The following is a 16708-nucleotide window of genomic DNA, read 5'->3' as shown; positions in this document are numbered from 1 at the left end:
AGGGTTGTCTTGAGGAAAAGCACATGTGCAGTTGTCTCAGCTGCAAGATGAACCAGCCACTTGATTCATGAAGCATCGTTTTTACTAGAAAGAATGACTAGTGGACAAGCTATGGTTTCCCAGACTTGGATATTTGGCAGACATTTTCTCAAAACACAGTGAAGTGTGCTTATCCAAGTTCAAGGAAAACAAGTGACAGTATTTGTTACTAATGATAGAGTTGAGCTTTCAAGCAAAAATTAAAATTTTGGAAGACTTGTGTCTACCACCATTAGCTTGACAACATCCTAATATTTGAATTTCCTAATAAGATCAGTGCTGATATTAATGACTGTGACTTTTTATATTGTGTAATGAAATATGTTGATATTTGGAAGTGTTGTAGAATTCAGTGAACAAGATTTCTCAAATGATCAATGTATGATGTTTATACATAGGTAAAAGTTTCATTCAAAGTTCAACACAGACCAACAGATTATAAGGTAACAGGTACCAAATGTTTGTTGATGTGGTTTCAGATTCTATGTTGCAACTAGCCTTTAAGAAACTACCACAGAAATTATGTGTAAGTTTTGGTACAGTATCTAGAAAGAATATCCACAATCATTTGAAAGGACAATTAAAATGCTCTTTCTTCTTCCAAATTACATAATTGTGATAATTTTTACTAGGAATTATCAACATTCAGTCATTCTTCTCAGACACCTTTAAGATTTGGGAATGACACCGAGATCATGAGGCTCAAATATGATATGGAATTAAGGAAGCATTTCCTGAGTTCTCTTTTACTGGGCTCAGCTTAGATTCCTCTAATTGGTTCAGACTTCCACATCTGGAGCTGGACTTAGAGCCGTTCCAAAATCAACACTCAGAGTTGAAAGCAACCCCTCAAAAATTTTTCTTGGAGTAAAATATCCCTTTTAGCTTACCCCCACCTGTCTGCTCTAGGCCCCTAAACCTGGGCCTAGATTCCGCAGGAACTGGGTTAATCCCAGGAGCTTTGGAATCTGGCCCCTGTTTGAATAGAGATAATAGGCTGGGCCCCTCTGAGTCAAGAGCCCCTCAGCCCCAGCCTCAGCAGCCCTGGTCTCCCCAGCCCCTGCAGCCATGAGTTCTGATGCGGAGATGGCCATTTTCGGAGAAGCAGCTCCCTACCTGCGGAAATCGGAGAAGGAAAGAATCGAAGCTCAGAACCGCCCTTTCGACTCCAAGAAAGCCTGCTTTGCAGTGGATGATAAGGAATTGTACGTGAAGGGTATGATCCAGGCCAGGGAAAACAACAAAGTCATAGTCAAGACCCTCGATGACCGGGTAAGTGTTGATCTCAGACGTTCTTGCTAACGTGGGCATCCTCCTTCATCCTCTGGAGTAGAATATTAGAAATTGCATGCTGATCCATAGCAACCTGATAACAGAACAAGACTCCCATTGATCTACTTTATGGTGACATGGCAGGTGAAAACTGCCTTGACACACAGCTTTGCCCCTGTCTCTTCCTTTCTCCAAGGACTTGAACTTTGAGAGTTTTTGTGATGTTTGCTCTGGGGAAAGGGGAAGGTGGTGGTGAAAGAGGTTGGACTATTGAAGGGAGAGATAGATGAAGACTGCTGCTGGATGGGTGAATATTCCACACAGAACTCTCTAGGCTGCAGTGTGACTTAGAGAGGGAGCTCCGGAGGCAATGCCCAGTTTACTACAGAGAATTACAGAGCACCGTTCAAGGTGGCTGAGATGGTAAAGAATCTGCCTGCAATACAGGAGACCCAGGTTCGATCCCTGGATTGAGAAGATCCCTTGGAGAAGGGAATGGCTACCTTCTCAGTTTTCTTGCCTGGAGAATTCCATAAAGAGGAGCCTGGCAAGCACATGTGTCCATGGGATTACACAGAGTCAGACATGACTGAGTGACTAACACTTTCACTATTTAGTTCAGTACTTACTGGACAACTACCACATCTAGGTCACAGTGTCCATCACTTTGCAAAGATGAGAAAATCTCAGTAACCATTTCCCCAAAGTTTATCATCCAGGATAGATATCAAGGGTACATGATGGGTACAAATCGCAGTCCACAAATCCAAGCATACAGAACAGGTGATTACTGTTGTTGTTTGACTTAACCTCTGATGTTAGTCTCTTTAAAAAGGGCCAGAAATAAATTTTCTTGAGTTACTATTGGGGTACACTCCCAAGAGTTGTGCCACATTTTCAGTAATAGCATATTGGGTCTCACTGTCCCCCTAAAGGATCTGCTAAGAGGTAAGCCCTGAATCTTCAAGACACAGATTTTTCCATCTCCCATGTGCTACTTTGGGTCTCTCTCTTTAGTGTAGGGCAGTGGGGCAGAAGGGCCTAATTTCCTCTAGAGATGTGGCCTTTACCAGCAAATCTCCTTTTTTCAGTAAAACCCTCAAAGCTCTTCTAGGGATATAGGCTTATGGCAAAGACTAGAAAGGCTTACTGGCTGTTTCTCTTTTACACACTAGTTTCTACCTTTCCTGAGTAATGGAGTGCCAGCTGTATGCTTAAAAGGAGGGAAAAATAGAAAAGGGAAAATTAGGTATTAGTCTCAAAATACTGTTTGGCCATGGACCATACTCCAAGTCCAAATGTTTGAACTATTAGAGCAGAGGTGCAAGGAATTCTGGAAGCCTTGAAAAGACAGGGGAAAGCAGAAGACAGGTCATGGATGAGGTAGCACCTAAGAAGAGCTTTGAAGGTAGCTAGACATAATTTCAGTGTAGATATTCCAGACAAAGGGATCCATGTGAATAGAGATATGGAGGTGGAGATGTATGAAATATTCTGGAAGAGTTCTTTCCAGTATTCCAAGCTTGAGCTCACCGTAGCACTCACAGCAAATGGGGTACATAGAGACAAGCTGCTCTGGCCTTGGCCATCCTGAGTACCCCTGGCCACCCTGAGGTTGAAGGGCTCTACAGCTTTGCACAGGTGTAACCCACTCCTGGAGCAGAATGGCACACTGACTTGGGGGCATCAGACCAGAGCTGGTTACACAGTTTGACCAGACATAGATTCAACAAGAACAAGTATTTATCGACCATCTCTGGGCACAGATATGGTCCATGACGCTATCCATGGTAATGGGGTCATCACACCACAATACCTTACCACTTTCTCCACACTGGTAGCATGGATACTGAACATCAGCTCTCCCACTCATCACCTGCCTTTCCTCTCAATATCCAGACACTCACTCTCAACAGCGAACAGGTGTTCCCCATGAACCCTCCCAAATTTGACAAGATCGAGGACATGGCCATGATGACCCACCTGCACGAGCCCGCTGTGCTGTACAACCTCAAAGAGCGCTACGCAGCCTGGATGATCTACGTGAGTTTGTTCTTGTGGCCCCTGTTCATGCAGGCGGTTAACATTTTGAAAACCAGTATTAATGTTCTCATGAAACAATTACATTCCTTTTTTTTTATGGTGCAGACCTACTCAGGCCTCTTCTGCGTCACCGTCAACCCCTACAAGTGGCTGCCAGTGTACAACCCCGAGGTGGTGGCGGCCTACAGGGGCAAGAAGCGCCAGGAGGCCCCGCCCCACATCTTCTCCATCTCTGACAACGCCTATCAGTTCATGCTGACTGGTAATTTCTTTTTTATCATGTATTTATCTTGGGCTGTGCTGGTCTTCGTTGCTGCACACTGGCCTTCTCTGGTTGCTGCGAGCAGGGGTCATTCTCTAGTTGTGGTGCTCAGGCTTCTCATGACGGAGGCTTCTCACCAACTCCAGTATGATCGCATCTTTAAAGGCATCTGCAATGACCCCATTTCCAAATAAGTATTGGAATACATTTTGAAGTATTAAGGGTTGGGGCCTCAACCTATGAATTTTGCAGTTCAACCTATTGTGAATGGGAAACCATTGTCACTGCCCACAAGTAAGAGGGAAAGGAAAAAGAAAACTGCAGTGACAACAAAGAAGCATCCACAAGTCTAATTATTAATAGAGGCTATGGCTTCTTACAAGTTCTGAGTCCGCGACTTGCGTTTTTGTTGCTGCTGTTGTTAGAAAGGGAGATAAGAAAGTGCTAGGGAGGAGATAAAGATCTGTGAACGTGAAGAACTTTCACACCGTGGGACTCACTGTTCACGTCCCACGCTGCCCACATTACACATCCTACGTTTGGGAAATCTGCACAAATTGTCTCAAAGAAGATTGTGTACGTTTAGTTGCTCAGAGATGTCTGACTTTTTGTGACCCCATGGACTGTGGCTTGCCAGACTCCTCTGTCCACGGGATTTCCCCGGCAAGAATACTGGAGTGGGTTGCCAATCCAAGGATCAAACCTACATCTCCTGCTTGGCAGGTGGATTCTTTACTGCTGAGCCACTAGGGAAGCCCTAAAGATTAGATATACCCAAATCATCACACCACTAGTTATGGCAAGCTCAGAACTGGAACTCAGGGGCTCTACCCACCTCTACCCAGTGTTGCCTTATTTGTACATCCTGCCTATTGGTTGGTCAATGATTCTGTTCTGCTTCCCTCTGTATTTCTAGATCGAGACAACCAGTCCATCCTCATCACGTGAGTAACCCATGTCTGCTCTAGGATGACTTGGAAGAGAGCCATCCATCCCTTCCACTCTCCTTTATCTCACTTACTTTTTTAAAAAATATGTTTTATTCAAGAATAGTTGATTTACAATCTTGTATTAACTTCTCCTGTACAACAAAATGATTCAGGTATATATGTGTATATATTCTTATATATATTAAGAATGTATACTATATATGTGTATATAGTCTTACAGATACAATTCTTATATATGTAATTGTATATCTACAATATATTTTCATATTTTTCCATCATGCTTTGTCACAGAATATTGAATATTGTTCCCTGTGCTGTACAGTAGGACCCAGGTGCTTATCCATCCACATATAATAGTCTGCATCTTCTAATCCAGAACTTCCAGTCCATCCACCTTTCATCTCCCCTCTCCTGTTGGGCCTCTTTCCACCCATGGCTCTGTTCTCTGTGTCTGCATATCTCACCTTTAAATCAACAGTGGAGAATCTGGAGCTGGGAAGACGGTGAATACCAAGCGTGTCATCCAGTACTTTGCAACAATTGCAGTCACTGGAGACAAGAAGAAGGAGCAGCAGCCAGGCAAGATGCAGGTGAGCAGCCTCCTGCCCCTGGAAGGCTTCTGGAATAAGTACAACTTAACTCTTGGGTGAGCACTAGGTGTTTGCAGGGCTCTGTGCTCAGCAGAGATGCACAGTAAGAGGTCTTGCCTGGGAGTACTCAGGGGACAAGATAAGAAATGGCTCCACCTCGTGGACTCAGGCTCTAGCACAGGCCCCATCAGCAACAGCCCAATGACCTTGACCATCTCCACATCCTCCTCTGGAGAAGGAGTGATTTAAGACAGAGGTTCTCAGAGGATTGCTAGGCTCCCGGCCCAGAATTTCTGCTTGAAAATCCTATCTCACCTTCACAGTCCTGGCAGGTTGAATTTCTCTCACGTCCCCACTGTTCATGCCGCTGGTCTAGGGACCGCACTTTGAGAACCACTGGGCTGGACAATAGTTTCCAGAGAGCCAGAAAGATAAGCAATCATGTGTGGAAGGGGGAGGGTGAAAATTCTGCTTTCCATAAGAGGGCTTTTAAATAATAATTCTCATGAAATATTTTATGCAACTTAAAAATATTTTTAAGAACCACTGTTTCTATCATATGGGTCACTTTCGTTGCTCACAGTCTAAATTCTACTTCTGAACCCAAATATCTATATAAATGGATCCTGGTGCAAACAGTAACACAGGTCTGTACTCTAAAAATCTGTATTTTACAGTGAAATGTTGTCAGAGAAAAAAGGCAGTCTGGGAAATCGAGATGGAGTGGATAGCACTCCAAACAGGGATCTGGTGTGGCCAGAGTCAGTGTGATGCTGTGCTGAAACCCTCTCTGGAATGAGACCTTGAAGCCTCCTTCAGCAGAGTAGCGATGGGCTTCTAGGTACTTCCACATTCTGCACCGGCCACCAACCTGGACTGCGTGACATCTCTCCCTAATCCCTTCCCAGAGCAAGCATACTTTTGAGTCACCAAGAAATTACTTTGGGAGATATCCAAAGTCCTCCCTTTTCCTCTTCTCTTATTTTTAGGGAACCCTGGAAGATCAGATCATCCAGGCCAATCCCCTCCTGGAGGCTTTTGGAAATGCCAAGACTGTGAGGAATGACAACTCCTCGAGATTTGTAAGACTCATTCCAACTGTCAACAGCCCCCAGAAACCAAACCCTCTCCTCCAGTGCTGGATGTGAAAAAATAGCCACACAAACTAGGATATTCTTGGCCTTCTACCCCCAAGTGATTCAGATCAAGTTGCCCAACTGGGATATTCTGATACACTTCCAAGAACATGCTGGCTTGTTCCAGCACAGGGAGGATTTAGCTATCCTTCCCTAACTAATCAACATCACCTTAGAGCATCCCGGGGCTTCCCAGGTGGCACTAGTGGTAAAGAATCCACCTGACAATGCAGGAGACGTAAGAGAAGTGGGTTCGATCCCTGGGTTGACAAGATCCCCTGGAGGAAGGCACAGCAGCCCACTCCAGTATGCTTTCCTGGAGAATCCCATGAACAGAGGAGCATGGCAGTCTACAGTCCATGGAGGTCACAAAGAGTCAGACACAGCTAAAGCTACTTAGCACGCACATACACACACAAGAGCATCCTGAAGTCACAATGACTCAAATTCCACAAGTACAGAGCAATTCCTTTATGCAAAAATTGGTCTTTTGGAGTGGAATCATTTTAAAATGCAGAAGTCCATTGAGCAACATCCACTGACTTACTAGCCATGAAAACCTTAGTGTGAAGTTAGTTAGCAGAATTGACCTCCTCCAAGTCAGGAGGAGGAAAAAGCTGGTGAAGGCAGCAGAACTCAAAAATTGCGGAAAAGTTTAAATCGAAGGCTGTGTCCCATCCTTCAACATTTCACTTAGGATTAGCTCAACCGAAGAGGCATTTGCCTCCGACATTGGCAAATAAACAGATATCCAGGCTTCTATCGAATTTCACTGGCCAGAGGAGCAAGTGCCCAGAGGCACTTCCATTAAGGAGCTAAAACTCCTGAGAACCCAACACATAATTCACATAAAACTTGGCTGATCCTTCATTAGCTCTGCTTTAGGCTTCATTCAGAAAATACTGAGAATATCACTAAGTACAGTAGATTCCAGCGTCTGTGGGTGAACAAGCAAGGCAGTAATTTTGCCCTCGAATCTACTCACAGAATGGTAGAGACCAATTAAAAGAACGATGTAAGGAGGGAATATGCACACATATACACACACAAACATGCACACACACATATATATATACTATATGTAATTTCACCTCTGACTACCCCAAACTGAGTGAACCCAGGTGCTGAGTGGGTCTTTAGGGAGCCAGCTCCTCCTTGGAGCCAGGTTTGCCTGTAGTAAACAGTAAGGGGATTATGAGGCAAGAAATCTCAGAAGTAGCACCCAGAGGCAAAAAAGAAGTCAGTTATTCCAACCAGGTTATCAATGCAAAGATGTTATGGAGAGTTTGAGCAAGACAGAGACCAAGGAGGCAGTCAGGTGAGAGGTGGTCCCAAGAGAGAGTTGAGAGGGAGCTCACGGGCATCCCCAGAGCTAAAGGGACAGAGCCATGGGCTTTGGGCAGAGCTATCTGAGGCTCGGCTGAGCTGGTGTGGGGACCAGACGCCAAGCAAATGGAGAGAAGGAAGTGCTCGGGCTTCTGGCATCACCCTTGCTGAGCCTACATGTCCCACCATCCACCGTCATACCTGACAGAGGCTGCAACAGTACCATGCAAATAGAATAGCCACGTGTCAGTCTCTCAGTCGTTCTCTTTGCGACCCCTTGGACTATAGCCCATCAGGCTTCTCTGTCCGTGGAATTCTCCAGGCAAGAATACTGGAGTGGGTGGCCCTTCCCTTCTGCAAGGGATCTTCCAGACCCAGGGATCGAACCCAGGTCTCCCTCATTGCGGGAGATTCAGATTCTTCACTGTCTGAGCCACCAGGGAAGCCCAGAATAACCATGGTGTTTGTCAATCTGTCGTTGGACAGGGGAAGTTCATTCGGATTCACTTTGGAGCCACAGGAAAGCTGGCGTCAGCAGACATTGAAACCTGTGAGTCTGAACACACACCTTGAATTTGGCCCCAGGGTCATCTCCTGGGGAACATAAAAATCACATTGCTTTTTTTACCTTAGATCTCTTAGAAAAATCCAGGGTGACATTTCAATTATCCAGTGAGAGAAGCTATCATATTTTTTACCAAATCATGTCCAACAAGAAGCCAGAACTCATCGGTAAGTTTCCTTGGTTACCATTCTCATCTTCCAAACCAGTCTCATTGGAAAAATCCCAGAGTCAGTTGTGCATAAGATGCTAAAGGGATCTTCCTGCTCCACAGACCTGCTTCTCATTTCAACCAACCCCTTTGACTTCCCCTTCGTGAGCCAGGGAGAGGTCACCGTGGCCAGTATCGACGACAGTGAGGAGCTGCTGGCCACTGATGTAAGTATTCTGTGTGTTTATTTACTTAAGTGAGGAACTGTTGAATTTATGAACTGGGAGGTATCCATGATCTCACAAAGAAGCTGGGACAGGAGGATGCTCAGTGATTAGACGCAAGATCTTGGAGAATTTGTACAGATGGCACCCCGCCCCCACTCCAGAAAACTCCAGAAATGGGAATAACAGAAAGTTCTCCAAAACAGGCCTTCAGTTCCATTCTGCAGCCTTTCAGAGTATAACGTTTGCATGGATAATGGATAAGATATTGATCAAAGTCTTCAGGACACAAGACCATCTACATGGTTCTTTAAGAAAATCTAGAAAATACAGAAAAGTCTAAAGCAGGAAAATTCAGCCCCACTCTGCAGTAGCTGCCCCATTCCCCCGCCTACCTGCCCTCGGGTTCACAGGAAGCACCCCTGTCAGGCCTCTGGCCTTTAGCCTTGGGGAACATCTCCAGAGTCAAATATAACTAAGTGCATTGAGCACTTAGATGTGCTAGGAACTGAAAATAGAGCTTTGCCTGCATCATCTCCTTTAAGCATCAACAAAACCTCTAGGATTGGCCCCACTGTTGCCCCCATTTCATAAAGGTAGAAGCTGAGTCTTGGGGGAAAAAACTCACAATTTGCCTAAAGACAGTTTGTAAACAACAGTCTGAACCCAGATCTGCCCAACCCTGAACTTACATTTTTAAATAAATACATCTCAGTGCAGTACATCTCTACCCTTGAGTGGCTCCACCTTCTCAGAAGCTGTAAGAGCTTCTGGAGAAGGGTCTCATCCAATGCCCCAGGGGCCCTGTCCAGGGCCCAGCTCCCTGGCCTTCATTTTCTGCCATTTCCAGGTGATGCTGATTGTTTTAAGGCAAGGAGAAAATGCTCATGATCAAATAAACTTCAGTCACCGTCAGTCTGGCTATTGTACATTTTTAACCAGGTTTCCTCACCAGGTTTCTCCAGCCTTTGGCACCTGGGGAGGAAGCCTAGTGACTGACACAGGGCTTCTCAGCACCCCGCCACCTCCCGAAAGTCCCTCCTGTTGTGCTGGCCACTCAGTCATGTCCTCCTCTCTGTGATTCCATGGACTGTAGCCCACCAGGCTCCTTTATCCATACGATTTTCCAGGCAAGAATCCTGCAGTGGGTGGCCATTCCCTTTTCCAGGTGATCTTCCCGACCCAGGGATCAAACCCGGGGCTCCTGCAATGCAGGTGGATTCTTTACCGTCTGAGCCACCAGAGAAGCCAAGGCCCTCCTAAGGAATTCTAAAAATTCCCAAAGTAATATCTCAGGTCCTCACAGGCGACCCCAGCCTGTTGCTCCCCCCTCCCAAGGAGAGTCTTCGGGGCAGTGGTTTACCTATGGCCAGAATGGAGAGGGACAGGTGTCTCCAAAAGACTGCATTCTCCAGTAATGCTTTCACCAGCGCCCTTTTAGCATTTTGCGAAAGTTCTTTCTCTCTTTATCTGTAGCCACCCACTCCTAGGACACAGACATGCACCAGTTGCCTCAGAATCTCCCCTCCCTCCGTTTCTGATGCAGACTCTCCCTCCCTCACAAGGGGCTGCCACCCCGGAGCGCCTCCCTCTGCAATACCATCCTACTGACACAGACCCGGCCTGTACCATCAGCTCCCCAGACACATCCAGACCTGTTTCAAATCCATCCCTGCACATTGCTGTAAACTCCATCACCAACTCCCGGAGTCCACCCAAACCCATGTCCATTGAGTCGGTGATGCCATCCAGCCATCTCATCCTCTGTGGTCCCCTTAGCCTCCTGCCTTCAATCTTTCCCAGCATCAGGGTCTTTTCAAATGAGTCAGTTCTTCACATCAGGTGGCCAATATTGGAGTTTCAGCTTCAACATCAGTCCTTCCAATGAACATTCAGAACTGATTTCCTTTAGTATTGACCGGTTGGATCTCCTTGTAGTCCAAGGGGCTCTCAAGAGTCTTCTCCAACATCACAGTTCAAAAGCATCAATTCTTCAGCACTCAGCTTTCTTTGGAGTCCAACTCTCACATCTATACATGACTACTGGAAAAACCATAGCTTTGACTAGATGAACCTTTGTTGGCAAAGTAATGTCTCTGATTTTTAATATGCTGTCTAGGTTGGTCAGAACTTTTCTTCCAAGGAGTAAGTGTCTTTTAATTTCATGGCTGCACTCACCATCTGCACTCATTTTGGTGCCCCAAAATAAGTCTGTCATTGTTTCCAGTTTCCCCATCTATTTGCCATAAAGTGATGGGACCAGATGCCATGATCTTAGTTTTCTGAATGTTGAGCTTTAAGCCAACTTTTTCGCTCTCCTCTTTCACGTTCTTCAAGAGGCTCTTTAGTTCTTCTTCACTTTCTGCCACAAGTGTGGTGTTATTTGCATATCTGAGGTTATTGATATTTCTCCCAGTAATCTTGATTCCAGCTTGTGTTTCACCCAGCCCAGTGTTTCTCATGATGTACTCTGCATATAAGTTAAATAAGCAGGGTGACAATATACAGCCTTGACGTACTCCTTTCCCTATTTGGAACCAGTCTGTTGTTCCATGTCCAGTTCTCAATCTTGCTTCCTGACCTGCATACAATTTTCTCAGGAGGCAGGTCAGGTGGTTTGGTATATCCATCTCTTGAAGAATTTTCCACAGTTTGTTGTGATCCACAGAGTCAAAGGCTTTGGCATAGTCAACAAAGCAGAAGTAGATGTTTTCTGGAACTCTCTTACTTTTTTGATGATACAATGGATGTTGGCAATTTGATCTCTGGTTCCTCTGCCTTTTCTAAAACAAGCTTGAACATTTGTAAGTTCATGGTTCACATACTGTTGAAGCCTGGCTTGGAGAATTTTGAGAATTACTTTACTAGCATGTGAGACGAATGTAATTGTGTGGTAGTTTGAGCATTCTTTGGCATTGCCTTTCTTTGGGATTGGAATGAAAACTGATCTTTTCCAGTCCTGTTCTCAGCCATTGATGAGTTTTCCAAATTTGCTGGCGTATTGAGTGCAGCTCTTTCACAGCATCATCTTTTAGGATTTGGAATAGCTCAACTGGAATTCTATCACCTCCACTAGCTTTGTTCATAGTGATGCTTCCTAAGGCCCACTTGACTTCACATTCCAGGATGTCTGGCTCTAGGTGAGTGATCACACCATCATGATTATCTGGGTCATGGAGATCTTTTTTGTATAGTTCTTCTGTGTATTCTTGCCACCTCTTCTTAATATCTTCTGCTTCTATTAGGTCCATACCATTTCTGTCCTTTATTGTGCCCATCTTTGCATGAAATGTTCCCTGCTATCTCTAATTTTCTTGGAAAGATCTCTAGTCTTTCCCTTTCTATTGTTTTCCCCTATTTCTTTGCATTGATCCCTGAGGAAGGCTTTCTTATCTCTCCTTGCTATTCTTTGGAACTCTGCATTCAAATGGGTATATCTTTCCTTTCCTCCTTTGCCTTTCACTTCTTTTCTTTTCACAGCTATTTGTAAGGCCTCCTCAGACAACATTTTGCCTTTTTGGATTTCTTTTTCTTGGGGATGGTCTTGATCACTGCCTCCTGTACAATGTCATGAACCTCCATCCATAGTTATTCAGGCCCTCTGTCTAGCAAATCTAATCCCTTTAATCTATTTGTCTCTTCTGCTGTATAATCATAAGGGATTTGATTTAGGTCATACCTGAGTGGTCTAATGGTTTTCCCTACTTTCTTCAATTTAAGTCTGAATTTGGCAATAAGGGGTTCATGATCTGAGCCACAGTCAGCTCCCAGTCTTGTTTTTGCTGAGTCTATAGAGTTTCTCCATCTTTGGCTGCAAAGAATATAATCCATCTGATTTTGGTGTTGACCATCTGTTGATGTCCATGTGTAGAGTTTGTTGGAAGAGGGTGTTTACTATGACCAATGTGTTCTGTTGGCAAAACTCTATTAGCCTTTGCCCTGCTTCATTCTGTATTCCAAGGCCAAATTTGCCCGTTACTCCAGGTATCTCTTGACTTCCTACTTTTGCATTCCAGTCCCCTATAATGAAAAGGACATCTTTTTGGAGCGTTAGTTCTAGAAGGTCTTGTAGGTCTTCATAGAACCATTCAGCTTCAGGTTCTTCAGCATTATTGGTCAGGGCATAGCCTTAGATTACTGTGATATTGAATGGTTTGCCTTGAAAATGAACAGAGATCATTCTATTATTTTTGAGATTGCATCCAAGTACTGCATTTTGGGCTCTTTTGTTGACTATGAGGGCTGCTTCATTTCTTATAAGGGATTCTTGCCCACAGTAGTACATATAATGGTCATCTGAGTTAAATTCACCCATTCCAGTCTGTTTTAATTCGCTGATTCCTAAAATGTCAATGTTCACTCTTGCCATCTCCTGTTTGACCACTTCCAATTTGCCTTGATTCATGGACCTAACATTCCAGGTTCCTATGCAATATTGCTCTTTATACCATCAGACTGTACTTCCATCACCAGTCACATCCACAAATGAGTGTTGTTTTTGCTTTGGGTCCATCTCTTCATTCTTTTTGGAGTTATTTCTCAGCTGATCTCCAATAGCATATTGGGCTACTATTCATGGAGTTCTCAAGGCAAGAATACTGAAGTGGTTTGCCATTCCCTTCTCCAGTGGACCATGTTTTGTCAGAACTCTCCACCATGACCTGTCCGTCTTGGGTGGCCCTACATGGCATGGCTCATAGTTTCATTGAGTTAGACAAGGCTGTGGTCCATGTGATCAGATTGGTTAGTTTTCTGTGATTGTGGTTTTCATTCTGTCTGTCCTCTGATGGAGAAGGAAAAGAGGCTTATGGAAGCTTCCTGATGGGAGAGACTGAGGGGGAAACTGGGTCTTCACCTAGAAATCTGGAAAAATCTGTGCATCTATAAGGTTTTCATAGGGACTTAGTGAGATAACATAGGGATGGTGTTGTTCACTTTAAAAAATAGTCACAGTCTAAAATGTTATGTTTTATTAGGCAGGAATTTTTAGGACTTCAAGCCCAGGAGGCAGCATCTCAAATAACCTGAGACAACTGCTCGAAGGAGGCTGGGGGGTGGGGTAGGGTGGATGGTGGGGGGAGGGGTAATGGGGGAGGTTGCGGGGGGGAGTCAGGTTATAGAGAAGCTTTGCAACAAAGGTCAGGTAGTCTGAATATGAAAAGATGATTGTTAATTTTTAAAAAGCAGATATCCAAATTTAAGGAATGTAGGGCTTTTCTATGTATGGGAAGATGCAAGAGTCTGGACTCACTGAAATCTTTCCTTTCATAAGCACCTCAGCTCTCTGGAGCCAGTATCCTGTATTTTCACATCCTGAGTTTCCTTAGAGCTTACTGGCTCGTGAAGGAGGGCTGCCGTCGCTGATATCAGGACTGTGATATCTTTTGCTTACTGATACCACAGGAAACATTCCATTTATCAGTGCCTAGTGCCCTCCCAAGCTCCTTTCACATTTGAAAAATTGCATTTTCCCTTCCAGTTCTAATAGTCTATGATGCCATGTCATTGCTATTCTGAACAACAGTGGAATTCCTAGATGGCAACGCCAAGCTCACAAGCTCTTGGATAGCATCCATGAGCATGCCTCCTCCCAGAATCACACAATTGTTCCCAATGGCCTCATCCAGAAAACAGCCCCAAAGCTATGCACAATGGGACAGGACTCAAATCAGTGCTCACTGGATGGAAGCAAACAGATAATTCACATTTTCTTCCCATAATCTCCACCCACAGACACAAACACGGTCAATGAAAGAAATGGTTTTTAGCCCCTATTTACCATACGCCACCTGTCATCCACTTATTTGGGTAATGCCGTCTCATGCGCTCTACAAAATGCCAGGAAAGAGCTGCACTGGGATCCCTGAGGCCTGCTGTGATGGCTGTCCTTGTCTCTAATTCCCAGAATGCCATCGACATCCTGGGCTTCAGCTCAGAGGAGAAGGTCGGGATCTACAAGCTGACGGGCGCCGTGATGCACTACGGGAACATGAAGTTCAAGCAGAAGCAGCGGGAGGAGCAGGCAGAGCCGGACGGCACAGAAGGTATCACACATGAGGTTCAAGTCTCCACCTGGTTCACATGTGCACCGGGTCATGGGAGATAAACGTGGTGTTCATGTCAAGAGCTGCTCTTGGAAAACTGCACAAACTGAGTTTGGGTTGTCCATATGGTTACTGTCACTGTCCCCCACTTGACAAATGACAAGACGAGGCATAAAGGGGGATTCCCAGGTGGTTCAGTGGTTAAAAAAAATCCACTTGCCCATGCAGGAGACCAAAGAGACACAGGTTTGACCCCTGGGAGGGGAGATGCCCTGCAGAAGGACATGGCAACCCACTCCAGTATTCTTGCCTGGAAAATTCAATGGACGGAGGAGCCTGGAGAGCTAGAGTTCATGGAGTCTCAGAGTCGGACACAACTGAGCATGAGCACATGAAGGAGCAAAGCCCAAATCTGAACCCAGGCTCTTTGCCACCAAACTATTCCACAACTCTTGGAAACGAGACATGTGAACCATTTTGAAGGTAAAACAAGCAGGACTTGGTGCATGTCTCAACACAGCATGTCAGGAGTGAGAAAAATAATGTATCTCCCCAAGCTTTTAAGTTTAAGTAATCAGAAGAATCAGAGAAGGCAATGGCAACCCACTCCAGTACTCTTGCCTGGAAAATCCCAGGGACGGCGGAGCCTGGTGGGCTGCTGTCTATGGGGTCGCACAGAGTCGGACACGACTGACATGAATTAGCAGCAGCAGCAGCAGCAGCAATCAAAATAATGGTAGGATCCATGTAAATGAGCAAAAGAAGAAGGGATAATTTGAGCGAAGAGTAAAACACACAGTTGGTCTCTTAGTAAGTCCTTAACAAACACTGCCCTGAGTTTTTATTAACTTGACTCCCCAACTAGCAATGAGGTGATGGTCCCAACCAAGGAGGAGCTTGGGAACCAGCATGCTTCTACTTCTCAATGAGCTCAAAGCAAGAGCCCAGGCTCATTCCAAAGTCCACCGAACTAGTGAACTTTGTGAAACTGCCAGTATTCAACTGAACTTGACCATCTCCAAATACTTGCAGGCAACGTTTTGTACTTCTCTCTCAAGTATTTGCATGGCACCTTGAGCTTCCCTGGTGGCTCAAACAGTGAAGAATCTGCCTGCAATGCAGGAGACCTGGGTCTGATCCCTGGGTCTGATCCCTGGGTCAGGAAGACTCCCTGGAGAAGAGAATGGCAACCCACTCCAGTATTCTTGTCTGGAGAATTCCATGGACAGAGGAGCCTGATGGGCTATAGTCTATGGGGCTGTAAAGAGTCAGACACGACTGATGATTATTAACACTTTTATTTATTTAACTATTATTAAAAATTAGGAACATGTTCAACTTATATTAATTGTCCAAATGGTGCTTCCTTTCCCTATACACCATGTTGTATTATCAGATTCCAACAGTACTAAGTAGCTATATGTTTTTTGTTGAAATTTAAATTTCACGTTTGTCAAAATTGACCTATTACTAAAGACTATCTATTATAGAAAGCAAAATGAAAGTTCTTGAAAACCCAGGACCCCGAACTATGGGGTCAAAACTCCAGTGCAGACCTGGGACTTGTAGGAAAACATAAAAACGTCCAAAAGGATTATAGACAATATTTCTTGGAGGACCCAAGTCCCGACTGGATGTTTTAGCAGCTGCTGGCTGTGTGACACCGCTTCTTCTTTCCTTTCAGTGGCTGACAAGGCTGGGTACCTGATGGGTCTGAATTCCGCAGAAATGCTGAAAGGCCTGTGCTGTCCAAGGGTGAAAGTTGGAAACGAATATGTCACGAAAGGGCAAAACGTCCAGCAGGTAAGTGGAAATGCTCTGAGTCCAATCAACTCGAGTGTTTTTCTATTTTCAATCTCATCCTGAAGTTCTTTCAGTTGCAGGGATCAGAAAAACATACGCAACTGGCTACAGCATGGAAAAGGAATTCATTCTTCAGGCTCAGGGTAACTTAAGGAGAGCCTTGGTGCTATGAGGGCCTGGGACCAGGGAGTGAAGAGCCCTCTGGAGCCAGGCAGCCTCCTTCTCAGGGACTCTAGACTGTCCTCTCTCTCCTGCTTTGTGTTCTCACTAGGCGGATGAGCTTTCCTTTCCTCCCCTACCCGTGAC

The 16708-nt window shown here is 45.0% G+C and overlaps 1 protein-coding gene across 1 annotated transcript in view; it reads left to right on the top strand.

Moving 5' to 3' along the window:
- The window catches only part of MYH13 (myosin heavy chain 13), a 47860-nt gene continuing 32259 nt past the window's right edge, over window positions 1108-16708 (top strand). Inside the window, exons 1-11 of the mRNA XM_018064654.1 lie at window positions 1108-1311; window positions 3211-3354; window positions 3460-3616; window positions 4533-4560; window positions 5045-5156; window positions 6146-6238; window positions 8105-8168; window positions 8252-8350; window positions 8455-8558; window positions 14461-14599; window positions 16284-16402. Coding sequence (XP_017920143.1) covers window positions 1108-1311; window positions 3211-3354; window positions 3460-3616; window positions 4533-4560; window positions 5045-5156; window positions 6146-6238; window positions 8105-8168; window positions 8252-8350; window positions 8455-8558; window positions 14461-14599; window positions 16284-16402 — 1263 coding nt within the window. The remainder of the gene's footprint in view (window positions 1312-3210; window positions 3355-3459; window positions 3617-4532; window positions 4561-5044; window positions 5157-6145; window positions 6239-8104; window positions 8169-8251; window positions 8351-8454; window positions 8559-14460; window positions 14600-16283; window positions 16403-16708) is intronic.

The sequence above is a fragment of the Capra hircus genome, chromosome 19, assembly GCF_001704415.2.
Source record: "Capra hircus breed San Clemente chromosome 19, ASM170441v1, whole genome shotgun sequence".
NCBI lineage: Eukaryota > Metazoa > Chordata > Mammalia > Artiodactyla > Bovidae > Capra > Capra hircus.
This window is presented reverse-complemented; position numbering and strand designations above follow the sequence as displayed.